At 43.1% G+C, this 25541-nt stretch overlaps 1 protein-coding gene across 1 annotated transcript in view; it reads right to left on the bottom strand.

The window, feature by feature from the left end:
• The window catches only part of LOC138802839 (ras-like protein family member 11A-like), a 41865-nt gene extending 18000 nt beyond the window's left edge, over positions 1–23865 (bottom strand). Inside the window, exons 1-3 of the mRNA XM_069986536.1 lie at positions 23386–23865; positions 19326–19382; positions 18167–18249 (exon numbers count right to left, since the gene is read on the bottom strand). Coding sequence (XP_069842637.1) covers positions 18167–18249; positions 19326–19382; positions 23386–23506 — 261 coding nt within the window. The 5' untranslated portion in view covers positions 23507–23865. The remainder of the gene's footprint in view (positions 1–18166; positions 18250–19325; positions 19383–23385) is intronic.
• Between the last annotated feature and the right edge of the window lie 1676 nt (positions 23866–25541).

Here is a 25541-nt window from a genome sequence, read left to right as displayed (position 1 = left end):
GGGTTGAGCGTCCCCAAAACCAAGCAGAAGACTTCCCCTATCACTAAGTCGGAGAGACAGTCAGGTGGAGTGGAATGTGACGTCACTCTGAGATGTGGGGAATATCCTACAAAATATGCTTGGTAGCTGATAGGTTTGAGTCTGCGAAATGAAGCAGTATATACTCTTGTATTGACTGTTGACGAGGCTGCTGTTTTAGAGCAAAGTCTGAGTGATTCCACAAGTCATTCGACGCGTTTCCCCCTTCTTCCTGGTAGGGATGTCTGGGTTCATCAGGGATGTACAATAAGTGGATATTCAGCCATATGATGCAACGTCAAAAGAGTCTCTCAAAATGTTCAGCCCGATGTCTAATTTCTCCCCGTGGAGATGAGGTGGCTCAGTCAGAGATACAAGTAATGGTAGGTATATAGGTGAGCACTGGTGTTCTACTCCGGAGGGTGCCCGAGAGTATTATAATAATAGCCTGGGTAATAGTCCTTTAGTAATTCCTCATGGTGGAGGTATTCGGCTTAACTGATAGGTGTAAATGGGATACAGGCTAGACCTTGTTCCTCGTTTGTGATGTGGAGGAGGGATCCGGTGTGGCCGTCCAGACAGCAGATGTGAGACGCACATCTGTTCGGGCTGAACATTTTGAGAGACTCTTTTGACGTTGCATCATATGGCTGAATATCCACTTATTGTACATCCCTGATGAACCCAGACATCCCTACCAGGAAGAAGGGGGAAACGCGTCGGATGACTTGTGGAATCACTCAGACTTTGCTCTAAAACAGCAGCCTCGTCAACAGTCAATACAAGAGTATATACTGCTTCATTTCGCAGACTCAAACCTATCAGCTACCAAGCATATTTTGTAGGATATTCCTCACATCTCAGAGTGACGTCACATTCCACTCCACCTGACTGTCTCTCCGACTTAGTGATAGGGGAAGTCTTCTGCTTGGTTTTGGGGACGCTCAACCCAAGCGGCTCCTTAGATGTGAGGCAGGGTGTAATAGTTAACCTACACGTACACCCATCCTCACGACGTATCACACATAGGATTGCCAAATAATCTGTATACTGGTATATTGGTTTCCACTGTATATATGAAACACTATTATTCACCAAATAAATATCTTTTTCACACTGTATTTTTTCAGTGTTGAGTCTACTACTTACTCTACTTCTACCTACTTTTGTTTTAAACAGGACAGCATGATAAAGGGGTACCTTGGGCAAGCTTACTGTGAATGGAGCTCAGACACCGGAAGTCTGACGTCCTCTGCAGTTGACGTCGCGGCACAGAATGGTGGTGCTGGAACGCAGCCGTGCCATGACATCAGCTACAGAGGATGTCTCTTGCTTCAGGCTGTGCAGCCCTCTGCAGCTAACTCCATGGCACAGAATGGCGGTGCTGGAACGCAGTCGCACCGCAACATCATACTTCTGCTGGCTGAGCTCTGTTCACAGTAAGCTTGTCCAAATACCTCTTTAAGTTGACACATTTTCAAGTTATGTAACTGGTCACCAGATAGTCGGTGGAATACTAAGTTAATTAATTAGTAATTAATATTATATCAGAAGCTACAAAAAATACTGACCAAGTATCAAGCCTCCCTAGATAGGGAATACAATAGAATAAGAGTTACCACAATTACAAGGATTCATTTATTTTTAAACTTTTCCAAACTATATTCTTCTGGGTCTAAATATAAAAATGTATATGGATCCCAAATATATATATATATTAGGGATGGTCCGAACCCGCCGATGTTTGGGTTCGGATGAACCCGAACGCTCGGCATCGGACTCCCGCTGTCTGCCCGCTGGGATACTGGGATACAGCCTGGAGCGGGAATCATTACCGAGGGTTCGGGTACGTAAGAACCCGATCCGAACTTGGTTCGTACCATCCCTAATTATATATATATCAATTTGTCATAGTCATTAACTACTCAATATCTTAGCTGGAAGTAAGTGACTGTCTTGTTATTTGTGGATTTTGAATCAGAATTCTTTTAAGTCTGTGTCCAATTTTGTAAACATTCTGGTTTTTATGTTTTCTGGAACATAATGGGCCGACTGTTGTCATAATTAAACACATGTGAGTGGGAACAATAGAACGCGACCATTGGAAACAACAAAGGAAGTGGTGTACAGTATATGACCTTAGACTACATGGATGCAGGAAAGATGTTTGAACACAAGCTGAATAAAAGGGGAAAAGAAATTGACCACTACAGGACCATAAAACATTTTACGAAATGACAAATTAAAATCTCTAGTAGCATTAGAAGCAAAGAAATATGACTGTTCAGGGAATTAATGTTGTTATTATTCATTCTCCGTCGATGACATCACTGTGTCATTGTCCTATGAAGTGACCTTGAGAATCACATTAGGAGAAACTTGAGTGGCTATGGTTAGATGGTCCAAGTCTCCTTGTCCTTATTCGTCCATTCCCTTCCCTGAACTATACTTGTACAGGAAATGATCTAGATAGTTCCAGAATGGCAGCAGCTGTTCTTGTCAGCCTGGGACGGTTCCTTCAGTCACTCGTGAGAACATAACATTTTCATTCTCACACGAGTGACGTAAGGGAAAACTCCCCAATTAAGGGTTATAGCCTGCAGTGTCACAGACACTTCTGTGTTGCATGATCCCTTCTCTGGCAGTGCAGTAACTTTTGTTCTCTCTGTCTTTATGACTCTTAAAAGAACTAGAGATAAGCAAACATCTGCTTCATTTATCACGGTTACATATTTAACTTTTAGATGAACAGTGCAAAAGTTTACTGAATGATAGAATAGATGCATGGAAAAACACATTCACACATACTGCATACTGTATAGATGGTGTCCCTGTCACATAATAATCAGGCCGTGCAATATGAAATCCTAACAATTGCCAAATTGTGCAAAATTTTAAAGGCAGATTGTTCATGGGAGACAGAGGGAGGGAAATGCAGAAGGGATCATGTGACTGCCCACAGCTCTGTATCTAGCAGATGTTGCTCCATTCTAGACATGATCCCATGACTTGATGACATTCATAAATAGCCAGCCTGCCCCTGCTTAGTATATGTTTTACCTTGGTCAGGCTCTCACTCCTGGTTCAGTGAATGGGAACTGAGCAAAAATGCATACAGCGTGTCCACCGCTGCTCACTACTGTACAGGAACAGGGAGTCTGGTGATGGACAGGACTCCCTACTTCTGTATATACATTCTGTGGTTCATGATGCTGTGTGGGCCATGTGTAGTGGGCCATGTAAACACAACATCATGCTGTCAATCATATTGGCATCCATTACATTTGTATGGCCAGTCTGTAATGTGTTACAAGCCATCCATTGGACTAGTGCACCGCTCAGCTTAGGGGGTGCAAAACTTGCCTTGCCCAAGGCGCTTTCAAAAAAGCACAAAAACTTTAAATGAATCCAGCTGTTTTATTGTGTATTTCTATTTTAAGGAAATGTCAGTCATCTAGAAGGTAACTTTATGGGGCCTCACTAGTGTATATCATTAACATTACCCGTCTATGATATATGACTGCAAAAAGTATAAAAGAATTTCTGCAGTCCACGTGAGTTATATCCTGCCCAATTTTTACTCCCTCACCTACTTTCATCTTTAATATTCCTCTGCTCTAGAGAGAGCTATATTTTTTACAGCAACAGTTTGGCGAACTGACCGCCCCTGATACATCAGATTCTTTCTGGTGCTACAGCCATTATCATAACTCCCAACAGCGATATCATAATACAAACACTTTTAGGGTAGCTTCACACGTACCGGCTCGCAGCGTTAATAACACTGCGAGTCGGCTAGGTCCTGGCAGATCACTTTCACTACATACACACAGTGGTCTGAATGAGCGCTGCATGTATGTAATTCTGCCGGCCGCTTAACCCCTTCAGCTGCCGCCCGGCTCCTGCTCCGCCCCAGCTCTGTATACATTACCTGTCCTCACTGCACGGGGTCCCGGCGTACTGCTCTCCCGCCCGGCCAATCAGTGTGTTGCCCTGCCGCAGCCACTGATTGGCTGGGTGGGAGAGCAGTACGCCGGGACCCCGTGCAGCGAGGACAGGTAATGTATACAGAATGGGAGCGGAGCAGGAGCCGGGCAGCAGCTGAAGGGGTTAAGCGGCCGTCAGAATTACATACACGCAGCGGTCGTTCAGACAGCTGCGTGTATGTAGTGAAAGTGATCTGCCAGGACCTAGCCGACTCCTGGCAGACTGCTAGCCTGACTGCTAAGCCTTCAAACTTGGATCAATAAGGGATGCTAAAAAAGCATTTTTGCTTATATAGTCCATAATAGTTTGTTATTAAAGAAGTATGTGAAGGCACTTGTGTATACCTATTTAAGTTGCCATTTATAGGTTGTCTGCCATCTTGATTCCTCTTTCCAACCTGATATAGCTCGCCAAATACAGCCCACATTTTCCATGATGCCTCTTGCTTTGCAGAGTCAGAAAGGAGTCTCATCCATGGATATATTTACAACCGCCATCATAGATTCTATTATAATAAAACCATGACAGCAGTTCTGCATCCATCAAACAATGGACCTCATTGGCACTCAACAGAGCCCAAATGACATATTGGAATCCTATAGAGTTCTGTCATAGTGTCTGCTGGTCGGGTTGGAAAAAAGTGCTGCATGCTGCACTATTCATCCAGTCAAAGCTGATGGAATTACTGACTGAGGTTTCAAAATGAGTCACTGACAGCAACATAAACTTGCACTATAGCTGCAGCTTCAGCCTGTCTCCCCCTAATAAGTCTTACAAAAAGTGGACAGCAGCATCAAGCCACTTCTTATAGGCAACACCTGCAATTTGACACAGAGAAGACAGACAGTGTAAGTTGTATAACTGCAGCTAATCAGTGTATGGGTTCACCTAATGCTGCGTTTACACGTAATGATTATCGTGCGAATTCGTGCGATAACGATCGAATTTGAACGATAATCGTACGTGTAAACGCAGCAAACGATCAAACGACGAACGAGAAATCGTTCGTTTTGATCTTTCAACATGTCATCAAATCGTCGTTCGCAAGAAATTCGCCAATCGTTCCGTGTAAACAGTTGTCGCGCGATAGTCCGGCCGCCGGCAGCCCTGCCCGCCGCCCGGCCCCCACTCATCCGTAGCGCCTGTGCCGGCTCGATCGCCCCCGCCACCGCTGCTCCGGTCGCCCCCCCCCCCCCCCGCAAGTGCAAGGCAGCACTGATTGGCTGAAGAAAGGCTCCTCTTCAGCCAATCAGTGCTGCCTTGCATTGATTGGCTGAAGAGGGGAGGCGGGAATTTCAAACGGCTCCTCTTCAGCCAATCAGTGCTGAAGAGGAGCACTGATTGGCTGAAGAGGAGGCGTTTGAAATTCCCGGCTCCCCTCTTCAGCCAATCAGTGCACTGAAGAGCAGAGCTGGGGATGTCGGAAGACCTGCTGCGACCCGGTGGCGTTCGGAGCGGCGGCGGCAGGGGGGTGGCGATCGGTGCGGCGGCAATCAGAGCAGCGGGGGTGGCGATCGAGCCGGTGCGGTGGGCCGGGCTGCGAGCGGGGGGCCGGGCTGCGGGCGCGCGATCGCAAAACGATTGCAAAACGATTTTTCCGTACGATATATCGTACCATCTAAACGCTAATCGTTATGAAAAAAAAATCGTTACTCCGACATCGTTAATCGCACGATCGGCCCAATTATCGTTTCGTGTAAACGCACCATAATATTTCACTGCTCTCCTGGTCCTTACGGTAAAAGTGATCTTTTTAGTAGCACACTCTACAAATGGGGGACATGACAAAAACATGGAGTTTGGAGCTGGGTAGGGATAAGGGGGTCTAAGATTTCATGCGCGGTTATGTAATCTTAAAGGGAACCAATCACGCCGAAAAGCCATCTTAAGATAAGGAAACGTGCTGGCACATCACCCAGCACGTTTCCTAAACATCCCCCTGTAACCTCCGTGCCCCCCTCCATCAGTCAGTAATCTTACTTTGAAGAAGTCCTGCGCTGTATGTAAATTTCTGGCAAGTAGTCACGGTGGGCGGAATTAGTCAAGGTGGGCAGAATCAGTTACAGGTCCTGGGCGTCTGTAATGGCTGTAATCACGCCCAGAGGGGCGTGCTTGAGGTCTGCCTTCCATCCACGTGACCCGGAGGCTTGCGTTTCACGTCGGCGGCGCGCTGACACCATCCGCATGCAGCACAGACGTCTTCTGTAAACCGCGCATGCGCAGTACAGCGGGAGACGACGCCGACGTACTGCGCATGCGCGGACTCCGGAAGACGACGGTGCTGCATGCGGATGACGTCAGCGCACCGCCGACGTGAAACTCAAGCTTCCGGGTCACGTGGATGGAAGGCAGACCTCAAGCACGCCCCTCTGGGCGTGATTACAGCCATTTCAGACGCCCAGGACCTGTGACTGATTCTGCCCACCTTGACTAATTTCGGCCACTGTGACTACTTGCCGGAAATTTACATACAGCGCGGGACTTCTTCAAAGTAAGATTACTGACTTATGGAGGGGGGCACGGAGGTTACAGGGGAATGTTTAGGAAACGTGCTGGGTGATGTGCCAGCACGTTTCCTTAACTTAAGATGGATTTTCGGCGTGATTGGTTCCCTTTAAACTTTACAAAAAGTCAACCACATAGGAGTGGCTGCAGGCTGCTGACGCTTATAGGACCTCCAGCAGAGCTTCATGACCAAGATAAGTACAGAATAGGACTGCTTTCATCTCGGCATAATACAAATAAATCCATTCATTTTGGAAAAAAATAATATCATTATAGCTCTGGTGAGTTTATGATGTGAAAAGCTTTGATTCTAATGAAATTTCCTATAATAAAAAGTCATTTTCTTCAATACAAAGCAGTTCTTCTATTCATCATTCCCTTCTATGAGCAGATCTGCTTAATTTAATACTTAGATTCAAACTTGCCTGGTTGAAAACCCTTTCAAAGAGAGGAACGGGCTGCTGAGTGGTTATCTTACAATTATATATCATGCGCCACAGATTAAAGGGATTTTTTTTTCCTGGCATAAAAGAAACATTTTGTCAGTAATGAAATGATAAAAAATAGAAATGGCTGACCAATGGGTCTTGTGTAAAATCTGTAATGTTCCTTGTTCCTGCAGTACAATGTAATACATACAATTCACTCTTGAAAGCAGAGACAACTTTAGGCTAACTATATAACATAATGCCTATGGGCAGCATAACAGGGCCACCAGATCCTACTTCACACGGCCTAATTCAAAATAAAGCCTCTATTACACGGGGCGACAAAAGGGAGCAAACGAGCGCCAACCTATCAGGTCAGCGCTTGCTTGCTCCTTGTTCCCCACTCGCTGCTGTTGCCAGGGGGCTGCTTGGGTGATTACTGGATCATCCGGGCAGCCCATAGATGATTTCAGTGGTCTGCTGCCACTGCTTCTATTCTACGGAGCGACAGCAGCAGATTGTTGCTTGTCGTTTAACATGTTGAAGGACAATGACAGACAATGATCAGCCGACATCTTCATGTTGGCTGATCATTGTCTTCTATTACACGACACGATTATCGGCCGTAATGGACGATAATCGTTTAGTGTAAAAGGGCCTTAAAGGAGACCTGTCACCCCCCGTGCCGGGGTCACAGGCTCCCGACCCCCCGTTACAGCCCCCTATACTCACCTGATCCCGCTTCCTGATCCGGTCGGGTCACGGAGATATGAGCGCCCAAAGCCCAGCACGCACGCTCACAGGAGAGTCCGACGCTCATAGAGAATGAATGGGGAGTCCAATGCTCCGTCATTCTCTATGGGCATCGGATTCTCCTGTGAGCGCGCGCCGGGCTTCAGGCGCTCATATTTCCGTGACCCGACCGAATCAGGAAGCAGGACCCGGCGGGATCAGGTGAGTATAGGGGGCTGTAATGGGGGGTCGGGAGCCTGTCACCCTGGCACGGGGGGGTGACAGGTCCTATTTAAGATAGTGGAGTATCTTATGAACATGAGACTTCAACCAGCCAATATGGTATTTCTTCCCACTGGATATATTGTCCACTTCACAGTCCTCTGACTGTAGTTTTGGACAACCCAGCTACACACTGTCACGGCCGCGGCGGCGTCCCGTGTTCCGGGCCACCGCCGCGACCTCCTCCTGCCCCATGCAGCCGCCGGCGTCCTTGTGCAGGGACCCGGCGCTGCTGCTAGTTCGGCCCCTGGGGGCGCCTCACCTCTCCTCCGCTCCTGTCTCCGTCTGTGCCGGCCGGCGCGCGCGTCCCCGCCTCCTAGGGCGCGCGCTCGCCGGCTGTCTCAGATTTAAAGGGCCAGTCCGCCCTTAATTGGTTAATTGCACCTATCACTCCCTATAAATCCCAGCATGCCCTGTCCCTTGTGTTGGAGCCTCTACATGCTTCCCATAGCGTTTGGCCCAGCTCCCTGTTGTTCCTGATTCCTATCCGCTACCTGGTCCCTAGTCCCTGTTCCTGATTCCTATCCGCTACCTGGTCCCTAGTCCTTGATCCTGGTTCCTGTTCCCCTGTGACACCTTTGCTCCGGTGTTCAGCCTGTCACCTGCGGTTACGCCCACAGACCTCTGCCAGCACCATCTCCTGCCTACTGCTCCTGCCACGCCTCGCCTGCCGTCACTAGCAACCAAGCCAGGGGTAGCGACCTGGGGGTCGCCTGCCGCAGCAAGTCCATCCCGCCTTGCGGCGGGCTCTGGTGAGAACCAGCGGCCCCTTAGACTCCGCTCCCTGGTGAGGTTAGTGCCATCGCTGGTGACGGTCCAGTGGATCCACTACTCCAGGCGTTACACACACATGCATGACTTTTCACAGTTCAACAGCAGGGAGAATGAAAACCATTTTGTATAAGCACATAGCCATATAATAACCAATAATCAGGAAAAGGGGAGCAACTAAAACATTCCTGATCCTCCTTTTCTCAGAACAGCAAACATCAAGGAGAAATTGTTAGGCCCAATGCACACTGTAAGTCAACCCTGACTAAAGTGACTGAATTTGGAAAAAATTCCTGACAAAATCAAAACCTATCATAGAATTTTGATTGTGTGCAGATCCCCAAACATGCCTTTATCTGCCAGCAAATATCTTGTGTCGATGAAGAGATCATTTGGCTAGCAGCTTTCTCCTCCAACTCCCTCCATTACATGTGCATGTATAATGAGGAGACAAACCTCTCTGGAACAGTGGATAATCTCCCGACTGGGATCCTTCATACACATTAGAAGGTTGGTGAATGCAGATGATTTTGGCCGGATATGTCAACATCATTCTAATGTATTTAAGCAGCTTAAGACTGGGTTAAAACCTTTACATTTTGTGCATCCATTGTACAAGCCTTTGTCTAATGACATTAAGGCTGAATGCCACTCACAAATTATTGTTCTTTATTATTAGGTACTATTTCCAGAGATAACCCCACTGCGACACAAAGCAATACAAAAAAAGTGATTTTATTTGTTAAAACATAACAGATTTAATCGGAAACTGTTGTAGGAACATTTCCAGTGAGATATAAGATGGGATTACCAGTTTAAGTGTAGAATAGATAGAAAAGGTCTACATGTCTAAAGGCCATATTACACAGTTAAAGGACAAGTGCCATGAAAAACTTTTTCTCAGTAATTGAAGCACATTACAAAGTTATATAACTCTGTAATATGCTTCAATCACCTATCTGCCTCCCTTCCCTGTCTTTTCACCCCTCAACAGGAAGTGCACTAAACTCACACATACCTAATTACTGTCGTCACCAAGCTCCTCTCTCAGCTTCTTCTTGTGAAGATGAGTCATCACCAGGAGGGCTGCTCTAGCTCCTGTTACACCAGCCTCCCCCTGCCCTGCCTTGTCAGGTGACTCAGCTTGCTCAGCTCCGATTGGCTGAAGAACTGCAAGCCATCTGAGTCATGTCACTTGCTTATCTTCTCTCCGACTGACTCCCAGCACATAGGCAGACCCCCCCTCCCCTCATACTCTCTCCTGCTGCCGATTGGACTCTGTGAGTGAAGGAGTCATGTCACTAGGGAAGATAAGCAAGTGACATGGACTCAGATGGCTTGCAGTTGTTCAGCCAATCGGAGCTGAGCAAGCTGAGTCACCTGACAAGGCAGGAGAGGGGGGAGGCTGGTGTAACAGGAGCTAGAGCAGCCCTCCTGCTGATGACTCATCTCACAAGAAGTAGCTGAGAGAAGAGCCTGGTGACGACAGTAATTAGGTCTGTGGAGTTTCTTACACTTCCTGCCGGGGGGTTGGGGGGGGAAAGACAGGGAAGGGGGGCAGATAGGTGATTGAAGCATATTACAGAGTTATATAACTTTGTAATGTGCTTCAATTACTGGGAAAAAGTTTTTCATGGCACTTGTCCTTTAAACCCGCGTTGTAGGCGAGTGCCGATCTGTTACAGAGCCTAGTACACAGCTGGATAATCGTGCGGGTAGAGCTGCACAAACACAGAGAGACGTGTGCCGAGTGTTTGCTCACTCATTGGCAGCTATAATCACACTGATTTGGCAGGTAGTCTCTCCATGTAAAAGGGCCTACACCAGGGGTCTCAAACTCAATTTACCCGGGGGCCGCTGGGGGTAGAGTCTGGGTGAGGCTGGGCCGCATCAGGGTTTCCACAAGAAAAGCTCTTACAAAAACATTCCAATGTCATCAAATTTTTTATTTTTTCATCTGTTAAAACCACATATAGTTGCTGACTAGAGAAATGTAATTATTATTATTCATATTCAAATGTCTGTATTGACAGTTCCTTAACATTTAACTTTCTGAACATGAATGGAACATTGAACCTAAACTTCTGAATGGAACATTGAACATGGCTTCTTCTGCCTACTTCTTGCTGCCAGAGATCTGGCAGCGCTTACTCTGGCATAGCCGAGACACATTTGGCTTAAGGGAGAAAGCAGTTGAGACCCTCAGTAGGGCTTGATTCAGATAGATAGATAGATAGATAGATAGATAGATAGATAGATAGATATGAGATAGATAGATAGATAGATAGATAGGAGATAGATAGATAGGAGATAGATAGATAGATAGATAGATATGAGATAGATAGATGATAGATAGATAGATAATAAATAGATAGATAATAAATAGATATATAGATAGATAGATAGATCGATAGATACTAACACATTCATGAAAAAATCCAAGTCATCCAGCCCACACACTATACACATGACACGTAACACACATTACATTCATCCATTATACACATATATTCATACACACATACTACATGCACAGTTGATATGCGTACTACCTCCTGCAGCATGCTGGGAGTAGTGGTGCACCCCCTTCCGTCCTTGACGGCAGCAGCAGGCTGGGATCCTCACACAGCAGCCCTTTCCCCCATTGTCCCGACGGCTGTAACATTACACCAGTTACAGCAGGAGGGGCAGCAGAGGACGGGGGTCCGATCGTGCATGAGGAGGAGCTGGAGGGAGGGAGGGGGCTCCTGCCTCCTGAGAGAGCATCATACACAGAAAGCAGAGTGTCCTGCAGCCTCTGTGTGACCCCTGATGGCAGCCATTAGCTGTAGCCAGGGCTCACTCCCAGATGCTGCAGGATGCTGTCAGTGCTCATAACACACACACCTTGGCCTGCCTGGCACCCCTGCTTACTCAGCTCCCTCACAAGCTTAGTTAAGCTAGCTAACCTGCTATAGCTGCTGCACTGTGACAGTTGGCGATCCCTGTGGCCCAGCTCCGGTGCAGATGGTGAAGTGCTCCCCTCACTCCAGGCTCCTGGAACTCTGACTCCCCCCCCCCCCCCCCCGTAAGTGTACGGTACAGAATAGGGGACCTGTGTACATACACTTACATTGGGGGAGGAGACAGTGCGGTGGTGGCCTGTGCTTCCTGGAACATCAGAAGGAATTACCAATTAACCCCTACTGTGCCCGCCCAGCAGTGCAGCAGGAGCCGGCTGAGATGCAGGGCAGGGCCCGGCTTCAGTACAGTCTCTCCCCTGGTTAGCTAGTGGCAGGACAAAAGTCCCGAACGGCTAACCAGGGAGAGTTGAAACATCACATGTGGCAAACTGATTGGGCCGGGCCCCTTCATGTGAGGGGCCCCGTAGCAGCCGCTACAGCTGCTATGGCGGTAGTTTCGCCACTGGCTATCAGATTCCTTCCTTTCAGCCTGCACTACATAGAGCACAGTGTCAGTGACACAGGGCCTCACTTACAGTAAAGTTACCATTGAGGTGGGGGCCGCAAAATAGTGTCCCGCGGGCCGCGAGTTTGAGACCCTTGGCCTAAAGGGTCCTATAAGACAAAGCAGTTTTTATTGATTAAAGATAAACGATCGCATACGAGAGCTACCTGAAGTTGTTCACCATATTAAACAGAACTATAGTTACTACAGTCGTTTACTCCATCTGATGCCAGCAAATGAACAAACGATATGGAATTACACTAAACGATTCCATGCACTCAGCGACACACAAACGATTTTTCGATTGTTGCCTGCATTCACACGAAACCATTATCATTCAATTTTAAACGATAAAACTACTTTGGCATGACAATCGTCCCGTGTAATAGGGCCCTAACTAAACAAAAGATAGTGAGATTGGGAATGATCAGCTGTGAACATACAGATAAGATAAGCAATAGGAGTGTGCATTTTATATCTACCAAAAAGCTGTCCTTATTAATATTAGATACTATGTTTCATATTTTATTGTAATACTTTTATTAATTTCAGGAAATGTTCATATAGTCTTTCTTATTCAGATCAATAGGTCTTTCGTCCTTTATGCCTTCAGACATCCACTACTTACAGGATTGCCTGGCCTGACCACACATTTCCATTAAATGCCCATTGCTTTCTTGCTACAGGACATATTTTCACATCCATAACCTTGGCTACTGAAGTGTGCTATAAGCACGCTGGGTTCCTTCTCAGACTTCTGTCTAATCTTGTTCAAGTGGTAAATCTTGAATTCAAGCCCTTATCTATGCGTCTTGTACCAACACCTACCCCATATTAAACTCTAGAGTAGATCGTTTCTTGATAACTTAAACTTAACTTATATTTGGATTTTATTATATATATGAATATGTCTTTTTTTACATTTCCAGTAAAGTAATCTATACCTTGAAGGTTCCATTTGTATTCATTTATTATAATATACACAGACACAGTTACCCATCCCGGCAGACAATGTAAACAGGACATTACAATGACTCATGCTTAGCTAATTACAATTAAGATATGCTCCTCTATTTTCTGGGAATTTGTATGGTAATTCTAGTTGGCTCTTCTCCCAAGACAAGTTTAATATGGCATTAACCTCACTGCTGACAGAAGGATGTGAAATGCACTGTTATCTGATGGGACAGGACATGCATTTCCATGTATTAGTAATGGGACTCATACAGCAACACTTTCCACTATCTGTAAACTACTTCCTAAAAAGTTAGCGCATAATGTACCAAGCCCCCAGATCTATAGTTGCAGCAACCGATATGGACCCTATGCTCAAGTGTTTTCAGTAGATAGAAGATAGATACAAATTTGTGACTAGATAGCAAAGTGGCTCTGTGGTTGTGCTTATTTATAATGATTTATCCTAACTTAGGCTAGACTTATTATCATGGTAATGCTGCGTTTACCCGGAGATATAATTCGCCATTTTTCGCTTAACGATTTTGAAGCAACAATTTGGTTTTTATTTATTTATAGACGAATAAATCATTAGAAAAACCGCTATTGCGATTGTTTTTAAGATCGCTTAAGCCCATTTCACACATAGGGTGAATCTTTAAAAGACTGTTTACATGAAGCGATCTGCGAATTTTTAGCGAACGACCAGAGATGATTTGAGAACATGTTGAAAGACCAAGATGAACGATTTCTACACAAGCCGATTATCGCCCAAATGCGATCGTTATTGCGAAAATTCGAACGATAATTGCTCTACACCTTAGATTCACCAACATAAACATAGCGGGCATACTACTTTGTTACTTCAAATCAAGTCACTGTATACTAGTTTGTTAACCATTTAGGCTATGTTCATACACAGTAAAACAAAATAAAAATGTAACAGTAAAATAGGTATAAAACATTGCAATAGTCTGCAAAGTCTATAGAAAAAGCTGTTAATACATCACAGGAGCAGTGATTCCCAATGGGCATCAGACTCATCTCTTCTAATTTGCATTTTGATTTTCTCCACAACGGATCAGCAGGAGAGGGTAAGGTGCGCTCCGCCCCGGGTGCGGGAATGACAGGTTCTCTTTAATCCAAGGTTATGTTTCCCTACCAGAATCTTGAATCTAGTTCCTTGTGCCATATTCAGGTGCACTCTAGTACAGAAAAGCACAAGACCTCTCACTTTTAAGCTATGTTCCCACTACAGGAACATGCCAGCCTACAGTATATCGGGGAGAGGCGGCCATCTATTAATCACGGCCATTATTTGCAGCCATCAATATTAAAAGATGGCTGCCTTTTCCCACTATGATCCCATAGTGTGAACAAAGCCTATGGCTATGTTCTCACACCACCAAAATTACGTCAGTTTTTATTTGATGGCCACCATTTAATGGTAAATAGAGGACGTTACTATATGAATAACAGCTGTTGTTTTAAAATAATATGTGTTATTTGCTGTTAAATGGCAGCAGTCCAATTAAAATGGTTTTCATTTTGACTGGGGGTAGAGAAGGAATTGGATTGCCGGCCTGCCCATAGTTGCCCAGCAAAGAACACACGCAAAATTACAGCTCCTGGCAAATATTTCACAATAATTAACTATCCACTACATTAAAGTTTTCTTTTTATAGCAAGGATGGTGGTTGGGGAGAAAGGAAAGCTTATTCAGGGTCTCTTCTCCAGTAATAAGGTTAAGAATCACCTATCAAATGTGTAGCTATATATGGGGCAGCACAGATATTGTCTTTGAAAATAAAACATAACTCCAGCCCTGCTAGTTATGGTTAGATAATGGAGTGTTAATAGACATGCTGTCATAAAAACAATAAAACCCTCACATGCAATAGCAGAATCATCTGTGTAGACCTTGCCAGCTAACTGACATCACCATGTCTTATCATGCATACCATGACCTCATTACAGATGCCAGTATCAGATCATTTACCTATACCTTTTTTTTTTTTTTTTTAAATTAGGTGGCATTAGATATCCACTGATTATTAAGAGGTCATGGCTACAGAACGAAGGGATATTAAAGCAGATGTTATTTGTAGCTACAGTAAAATGCTATCCCTTCTATATCTGAGCTGTATTACCTTTTTGCCTCTGATATGCAGATTGTCTCTATATAACTAGGAGGCAACCATTGTGCATGAATAGAATGTTATGAGGGTTGTATAAAAAAAACTGATAAATAGGGGATTCTTTTAGAGACAAGCAGATCCTCTTTAGAGATACCCAGCCCAATCACACGTGCAGTACTAAAAGAGAATTACTATAATGAAACAAATCTAAATGCGGCTATAATTGTTTTATTTTTAAACTTTGGTTTTCAGCTTTTAAAGGGAAACTAACACAGGGTGCTGAGGATGGAGGTAATTTTCTTACCTTGTTCCTCGGCGCAATTTTTGGGAACATTGTAGTTTATTAGATATGTGAATAAGGCAATTCTGTGCACTGGGGGCCCTCAGTGCTTCTATTTTTCTGTCCGTCCCTTCTAATGAGTATTGGGGCACCGGAGTCATATCACTGTAGAGCCCAAATACTTAGTAAAAGTATTCATTAGAATGAATATTCATTAGGAAGGGTGGGCCGGCCAGGGGGGATTGCTGCACTATAGGGTGGTACTCATTTATATATCTAATAAACTACAAAGTTTTCCAATAATGATGCAGAGGTAAGAAACTTACCTTCATTCGCAGCTCCCCATGTGCTATAGGGACATAACAGCAGGTTAGATGCTTCAAACCTGCTGTAAGTTGATTCAGAAACAAGTGTTAGACATGAGGAGTTGGCTGTCAATCTGTATAAAACCTGTATATACTAAGCATGTAATAGCATTTCTTGCAATACAAAAAGAGAGTAAAAAGTAAAGCCAAAATCTTGACATCTGCCTTCGATTTGTGTTGGCAATAGATGGCTTCCAGGACATAAAAAACTGTAAATGTAATGTAAATGTAAAACTGTCCAGGCGTTTATGATTTTTTTTTTTTTTTAAAGTACCATTTTTAAAAAGAACAACGTTAGGAATTTTTTCCCCCCTTCTCATTATTAGCTTAGCATTTTGGGGATGAACAGCCATCCCGCTCCCTACTTGGGAGTTTTTGTTTTCTCTAATATGCCAGTTTCAGCGCCCATTGCTATCCACATTAGCAGCAGATAGTGCTTGCTGTGTGGACCAGAAGACTAGAAGTAGAAATATAACAGGCGTTGTATCAGAGACAGGAAGCCACCTGATAAAAGAGGAAGCAGGGGGGGTCTACTGATGATATTCCCTAAAAGTTTCAAAGAACCTTATGACCATCACAAAAGATCCCAGAGAGATATTGTACTATGGTCACAAGGTCTTTAGCAATTTCTTCCAATGGGAAGCAGTACAGTTGTCTGTAATATAAGACCTCCTTCACACTATCGTATATTCCTATTAATATACTGTCCATAATTATGGATTTGTAATTACAGATACTATACAACCTATTGATATCTATGAGCCAATGCAACACAATTTGTTTCACGTTTAATACATTTAGGTCAATGGGTCAGTGAAAGATGCAGACTACAGTCCATTTGCAGATTGTTTCCCTGGCAAGAAAAATTGTGGACCACGGATCCACATTTTTTCAGTCTGCAAAGAACTTATGGTCGTGTTACTTCTACTTATGAGTGAAATACAATGTACTATGCGATCTAAGCCATTACTGTTCCTACATTACCACTGAATGGGGCATCAGAATCAATTCATAAAACATTTAATATTTCTTAAAACTATTGTGAAACAAATTAATAAATTAAATATTAACCTTTACAAACTAAGGACTGAACAAGCTACTAGTGTACTCTCAAATTCTTTTTTACATAATGCAGTTAATAAATGATAGTCTGTTAATCAATAAATACTAAAAGATCAACAAAATGGTCTGTTCACATTGTAATGTTACGGTATGAAACAGGAAAGCTCTGGGTGTATCCATTAAACATGGTCACAGGCCACCAAGAACCCATCAGGGGCCAAAAAGGAATCAAAAAAAGGTGAAATGTGCTAAAGTACACCAACTGTGCTTTCCTATATTGTGGGCCAACCAAATTTTTATAAATTTTTTTACTATTGAAGCAATGGCCGACATTTTCCTTTGTATAGCTATACTGTGACATATGTTGTAAGTAAAGCAGATAAACATATACCTGTTGGACATAAACCAATAATGTGATGTGTACTGGCCTAAATTGGATAATTAGGTGTAAATGTGCTGTAAAAGAGTTTATCATTATATTTAACCCTTTCAGGGACTAGGGCCATTTTTTAAAATCTGACCTGCCTCACTTTATGTGGTTATGGCTTTGGGATCCAAGCGATTCTGAGATTATCCAAGCTATCTTTGTTTTATCGTAAGATTCTGTACTTTGTAGCAGTGGTAAATATCTCCAATAGTTTTACGATTTATATTAAGCATGCAAGCTAAATCATGTAACAATTGTATTGCCAGTGTCATTGCAGACATGGCATTACCAAATATGTGTACTTGTTTTTTTTTTTTACTAAGGCGTACTGCAGAGTAATTTGCCTGTCAGTGTAATTTGCCTGATCCATAGCCAGGACTTCGGAGGCCTCAGTGAGGCCTCCAGGTTGCCCTTGTTATCATCGGTATCTTGTGATCACTTTGGAGCTCGGATGGTAAACAGAGGGAGATTTCTTCCTCTGTTACCCCTTTAGATGCTGCGGTCGCACTGACTGCAGCATATATATATATGGTTAACTGTCAGCATTGCGTCAGGTCCCCGGCTATCAATGACAGCCAGGACCTGATACAGCTTCTGTGCCTGTGTCATCCGCTGCACATTAATTAACTTTGCTACAGCATCAGGCATAGGCTGCAGCGACATTGATTAACAATGCAGCAGCAGGAGCTGGTTCAAGTTAATATTTAGAATTGTCTGAATATATATCGTCCAGCGAGTGCTCCATAATAATAGTTTTATATATGGCTTACCTCTATTGAAACATATGGTGTGTCCTGGACTTGAAGGGAAATTTGTTCCCCATCGATTGTCACTTTTCTTGAGTATAATGCACCTACATAAAACAATTTGAAAACAATTAGTTTTATTAAGGAGCTTTAAAGTCTAGAATTTAAAGCCCCTATTTCACGGGGTAACTATGAGGAACAAACGAGCGCTATTAGTGCTTGTTTGCGCCCAGTTTGCTGCCGCCGATGTTCCATGCGGCAGCAGCAAGTGGGTGAGTGCGGGAGGGGCCGTGGGGAGGTGTGGGGGGGCTGTCCGGGTGATTGCTAGATTGTCCGGGCAGCCCATACAGGATAGCGGCAGTCGCTGCAGCAGATCGCTGCTTTATCAGTTCAACATGCTGAAAAACAAAAGACTGCAACGATCAGCCGACATGAACGATGTCGGCTGATCGTTGCCTTCTATTCCCCAGGACGATTATCGGCCGAATACGGCCGAGAATCGTTACTTGGATTAGGGCCTTAAGAAAATCAAGAATTACGCAATACCCAGTCCAATCCGTGGATTATCTATGTAATGCAGGACAGGGTCTAATGAGTGAGAGGCACTATGGTAAGCACTCTCTACTCTGGACAAGAAATAAAGATCCTGAATAGGTGATATAGGGTATAAGAAAATTGAAATTCTAAACTGGACAACTTTTTTATTATTTTTAGTAACGCCTAAGCCATTATAATGCTAAGCCATTATAACTTGACTGGGAAAGATTCTGTGTGACAGATCACCCTCTGTAGCTGTTGGTAAGAAATTCTGGAGAATATATAAGGAGGCTTAGATTTACACAAAGAGTAATGGATCATGGTTTAAATGAATGACCCCTAAGGGGATGTCTATACAATATGATGATAAACGAATATCCTCTACTAAGGAACTGAGGAATGGAGGACACTTAGAAGTTCAAATGCATAAAATCAATTGGCACAACATTGAAACAGAGCTTTCCATTGAGAAAAGTGTTGGTAAAAGACAAGCAAGGTCTCAGATAATATTGATTGTACAAGTGTATCCACTGATAATACCCAGAAGAGACAACCAGGAATCCACAGGGTACTATGCAAGCTGTGGCCATTTACTAAGCACATGCTGGGCAACTGATCCCTCTCTCCACCCTCTGTTTAAACTTACCAGTGTTTGCTTCGTAGTCTCCAATAAACCTCTTTGTGAGAAATCTTACAACCAGAGCTAGGACAAAGGGGGAAAAAAAACCTTAGTTAGTTCCGTCTGGTAGTGTTACAGGATACATATTTATTAAGTCTTAAATTACTCCCTACTGCATTTTTTTCACTATGTGAATTGTGACTGCAAATAGACATGGTCAAATGTTCATTCGCAATAATTATTTAAAAAGGTCACCTGGGCAAGGTGGCAATAGGTCACATTTTTAGGTCATTCTAAAGTTTTGCTGATGTTAACTGATTGATCAGTTGTCATCTCTCTATTAGGAAAGCTCGGATGAGTTGGCTTACAAATGTACTACTGCAAATTAGAGATGAGAGAACCTTGAGTGCGTCTGGGTTCATCCAAACCCAAACTCTCTGGATTTGATGCATTGATGTATCCAACTTCTTCAGCCACCGGTAATCAAACCCGAACATGCTCGAGGTTTGCTCATCTTTACTGCAGATATATGAACCTTACTTGGTATTGTTACCTAAGGCCATTTTAAGGCTACATTAACAGTAAAATACAAGGACAAATACAAAGACAGTATAAAACACGGCCATAGTTTGAATCTAATAATGTGCTACATTAAAGTCTAAGGAAAAACCATCTGTGCACACATTGTAAAAAATTATTATTTTTTTACAGTGTGTGCACAAACCGACTTTTTTCCATAGATAAAATTCAAAATACAGCTGTGTTTTACACCGTTTTTTTTATTTTATTTTACCATATGTGAACACAGCAAAAATCTTTGATAGAATTCTTTTATTGGTCAAGTGATATATCGTATACTATTGAGTGTTATATTTAGGGACAGTCAAAACAGAAATGTAATCAAACGGATCAACTGACCACAGAGATCAATATATCCTAACTCATGTATTATGTGAAACAAAGCATATTAAAAAATGTAAAAGCCTTTCTGATCGGTTTGAGATATATACTCTTCCTAATCCCCTATGGGCCTTCTCTGTTTTGCCTTGTTGCTCTTGGTTATCACTGAGATGTCATAAGGCTCGAGTGAAGTGTGTGCTCCGTTGCATGGCAAGAGCAGGGTCACGGTTCACAGAGGAAACCAGTAAGTCATCAGATCCACGGGCAGAAGAACTGCAGTTCAGGTTACGTAAAAAAGGCACATTTGTACTTCTTTACTTATATGTATGTGGTACACGTCAGATTTGACCAACTCTGCTTTGTGGGAACACAACTTCAAGAGCAGAACTGTGATTAAACTATGCTGGCCTATGTGAGGCTAGCATCATATTAGTACAGGTCCACTTACACATTAGCCAAAAGAGCACTAAATAAAGGTGCGTTTACACAAAATGATAATTGGCCCGATCGTCCGATTAACGATGTCGGAGTAACGATTTTTTTTTTCATAATGATCAGCGTTTAGACGGTACATTATATCGTACGGAAAATCGTTTTGCGATCGCTTAAGCCTATCTCACACATTGGTTAAATTGGCGAACGTCTGTTTACACGGAACGATCTGCTAATTTTTTGTGAATGACGAACGACGATTTGAGAACATGTTGAAAGATCAAAATGAACAATTTCTTGTTTGTCGTTTGATCGTTCGCTGCGTTTACACGTACGATTATTGTTCGAATTCGATCGTTATCGCGCAAATTCGCACGATAATCGCTACGTATAAACGCACCATATATTGTGCCATTTGGCTAATAAGACTTATTGGTGATCAGCCTGCCAAACATTGTGAAGAGGGCTTGAGGATTCACAATGCAGCAAGAACGGTGTTGGCCTCTTGAAAACACGAGACTTATAATCTATAGGGAAAAGTTATCAATGTTTTCACCAGAAAGCCAGTGTTGCAAGTCCCAAATTCCTGTGCAACACGTAAACTTTTTTCACAACTCTCCCTCTTTTTGAACAAACACAATAAAAGCTGCACATTGTAACATTTTCACACTACAAAAGTCCCCCCATGTCTTTGGAGTATTTTCTAATCAGTCCCATTCATCAGATGGCACAGGACAGAGAGAGGACTTAGGGGCCTATTCCATGGGAGCGATAATCGACCGAATCAGCCGATTATCGCTCGTTGGAATAGAGAGAACGATCAGCCGATGATCGTGTCATCGGCTGATCGTTCATTTAGGTTCAAACCTAAAATCATTGTGCGCCACCCGCGCATCGCTATGGTGGAATAGCGGTGCGCAGGGGCGACTGACGATTCACTGTATGCTGCATACATTACCTGGCAGGACTTCTCCTCCACTCCGTCTTCCTCCCCGGGTCCTGCGGCACAGCATCAGCAGCTCCGGAGTGGCCTGACTGAGCTGTCAGACGCTCAGCCAATTACTGGCCGGGAACGCCGCGGCCAGTGATTGGCTGAGCCGTCTGACAGCTCAGTCAGGCCGCTCCGAAGCTGATGCTGTGCCGCGGGACCCGGGGAGGTAGAGGGAGCGCAGGAGAAGCCCTGCAGGTAATGTATGCTGCAAGGACATCAGTAACGATGTCCCTGCAGCCCTAGCTAAATGATTATCGGGGCCGATCTAGCAGATCGGCGCTCGTTTACATCGTTGCTCAGGGCCTGCTCGGCCCGTGGAATAGGGCCCTTATTCCCATACTACTTACATAGGGCAGCAAAGAGTGATGACAGATCCGCTGTAAGTACTTTCACCAAAGGTGTAATTGAGATATAATGGTCCAGGTGCAAAACGTATTACAAGGCCCCCACCTATAAGCATGATAAATGACTGGTGTATCCTTATATGACTGTTTCTACTCTCTGCCGCATCTCATATACTTTAAGGAGTTGTCCGGGATAAATGCTTAATTAGCCATACTGCAAGGGCTATGGGAAACTTGACAGTGATGTATACTTACCTGTCCCGCTTCTGTCCACAGCAAATTAAGCAATATCTCCGACAACCCATTTAAAACCCTGAAAAGGCACACAGTGATGTGACTTCGGAGGAATACGTCCACAGAACTTGCATAATACAAAGAAATGTCAATAGTGTGGGGATAATAAATACAGTGCCAAAATAATACATACAGTGACTTCACTGTACAACGATAATAATTATATCTACACAAATGTTTTAAAAATTTCTGAGACCTAGGCCTGGGCTGTATGAGGGCCACAATTGTGTAACGGTTAGATGACAGACGCACCACCAGGAATGCACTTTAAGTGTTTCTCACTGCGTCTTAATCAAGGAGATGTATGACAGTTGCAACTTAATGTAACTGAGCTGTGATCTACCATAGTCACGTGACAGCCATGCTTCAAAAGAACTGAATGGGGACTAAGGTGGCAGTGTAACTTTTCCCATTCAATTCTATCAGTGTGAATCAAGCAAAGAAAAAAATCACTAAATGCAATTGCACAATCTATCTCTGGCTGGGATCTCACAAGCAAAACACGGGTCTTACCATGGCCTCAGCCGCTAATGCCTAAATCACAAATTGTAGCTAAGTGTATAGTTCTAATTTCTCACAAAAATGTATTATTAATAAATTAACTTTTTCAGCTATATACAATATGAATTAACCAAGTGACAAGCGACTTACTGAATAAATCAATCGGTATGTACTGTATTTATATAGTGCATTGTTATATAGATGTCTAACAGAAGCCTTACATGAATAAGCAGTTTTGCAGTGATAAATATACACTGGCCTTTCTGTCTACAAGGCTGTGGAGAAAATACACTGGATCCCCTCTGTAGTGAATTGCCTGGGTAACATGAATGGACACTGGAGCAGGGCTTTGACAGCAAACTACCATGCGTCTCATCCTATATAGTAAGCTTCCATTATAATCCTCTATGCTTAACTTCCACTAATAGACATTGAAATACAAAAGAAATATCATTATGAACACTGGTTAATAAAGTATGTAACAGATCCAAAAATCCATGGACAATTATACATTAAAAATACAAAATGAGAAGTAAAGTAATCCAATTTCATGGTACTCCATGTAATATTCCTCAAGCTTTGAGCTCTCTTGTATAACTTCATATACAGTCACTTACAGTCTTACCTGTTTTTCCAACACCGCTGCCCCCCAGAACCACAATCTTGATGTTCCTGTTAGCATCACAATCCAATAGGGGGTATTCAGGGATAGGAACTAGTAGATAGTTGTGGGAATACTGGGACATAGTCTATGGAGACGAGCGCAAAAAAATGCCCAGTGGGAATGATGAAGTGTTACTATTAGGTTCCACGGCTTCTTGAATCTAATATCATTGTCTGAAAGTAGGTCAGCCTGCTGAGACCTCCAAAGGCAAGACAGAAAGTCCCCACACTGAGGGACTGGCTGAAAGGCAGAGGGGAACTGTTCTCTCCCAGCTTGAGTGAAAACTGATTCCTACATCCACCATCCAATCAGAAGTTGTTCATTGACATTCCATTGGGAGGGGATATGGGAAATAGTGATTTTAACTGTATCTCCTCCTTAGATACTTCTTCTCTAGATAAGCTTTTATACATCCACGTTTCCTGTATATGTAACACAGATTAAGACGACTGAAACACAACTTATTAACTTTTTATTTATTTACTAACATTTTATATTCTTCTTTTAATATTTGCTTGCTGCAGCTTTTGGTTTAAACCACATTTTAAGCAACTTACACATCATAATCATATGTTTTGCTGAAAGGAAAGATCTACTGTATATATCATCTAGGAACTTAAAAATGTAAAGAATAAAAATAGATACACAGTACAAAAGACGTATCTCTTTAACTAAGTGTCTTCAATTACACGTGAAATCTAAGGTTTAGATAGTACAAAGTTAGTGGGATAGTGACGCTGTCCCCCCAAGAATGCACACAACGTTAGTCTGAATAGAAATGGTTAAGCAAAACTGTTGGTTCTTCAGTTTGAGAAAGAGTTCAGGCTTCATTGATTTAATCCTTATTCTTGTGAGACACCCTGCTAGAGGGAGACAGAGAACAATAAGTCCTGGAGCCTGTGAGTCAGTTGTAAAACATGCAGCCTTTCATAGACTGATACTAAATGTAGCAGGAGAACCTTGTCCGCATCCAGGGGGAGTAGCAAGCTTCCTCACACTACAGTGCATGCTAGAGATATAGATCACATTGACACAATTTATTGTAAAATGTTACCTTAGTATAAGGCTGGGTTCACACTACGTTTCTGCAATCAGTTTTTGGGAAAAAAAAACAAACAAAACAAAACAAAAAAAAAAACGGATGGAAACAGATGCATTTGTGTACATGCGTTTTGATCCGTTTCTCCATTGACTTCCATTATAAAAAAAAAAAGGATCAAAACACGTCCTTTTTTTTAAAACCTTGCTGACCTTACTTTTGTGTAGGTTAAAAAAAAACAGATGCGTTTTAAACCGTTTTTTTATTAAAAGGAAGTCAATGGAAAAACAGATAAAAATGGATGCGCAAAAATGCAGGCGTTTTTCCTTCTGTTTTTTGCAAAAATGGATGAAAAGGAAAAAAAAGGATTGCAAAACATAGTGTGAACCCAGCCTATTATTACTGTCTAGCTGATGATGTTGTAAGTATCCCGTACAGAATTCATTGGACATTATTTAAAATCAACATATTTTTAAATTCATTTGAATGCTGTGAAGTGTTACCTGGGCACTGGTTACTTGGGCAGCATGGTACGGCATGATGTTGTTGTAGGCATAGCGCTAGGTATAATGCATTGGAACTAGAGATGAGCGAACCAGGTTCGGGTTTGAGTCGATCCGACCCCGAACGTTCGGCATTTTATTAGCTGGGGCTGCTGAAGTTGGATAAAGCTCTAAGGTTGTCTGGAAAACATGGATACAGCCAGTGACTATATCCATATTTTCCACATAGCCTTAGGGCTTTATCCAACTTCAGCAGCCACCGCTAATCAAATGCCGAAAGTTCGGGTTCGGATGGTCTTAGCATGCTCGAGGTTCGCTCATCTCTAATTGGAACTATATTTGTAAGCCATAGGTATAAGGATATCTTTCACAGAACTGTATGCTACCAGACTGGTTCATTACATTAATTTTGAAAGACGTAAGAAATGTATTTGAAAGGTTCTTGTCACTTAAAAAAACTACTTTTGACATTGGGTGTTCAGACCCCCACCAATCATTAGATGGAGCCAGGAGCATGTGTGCTTCTATCAATCAGTGGGAGTATAAATACCCAGATCCCCACCGATCAAAACTTT

This window comes from Dendropsophus ebraccatus, chromosome 10 (assembly GCF_027789765.1).
Source record: "Dendropsophus ebraccatus isolate aDenEbr1 chromosome 10, aDenEbr1.pat, whole genome shotgun sequence".
NCBI classification, from domain to species: Eukaryota; Metazoa; Chordata; class Amphibia; order Anura; family Hylidae; genus Dendropsophus; species Dendropsophus ebraccatus.
This window is presented reverse-complemented; position numbering and strand designations above follow the sequence as displayed.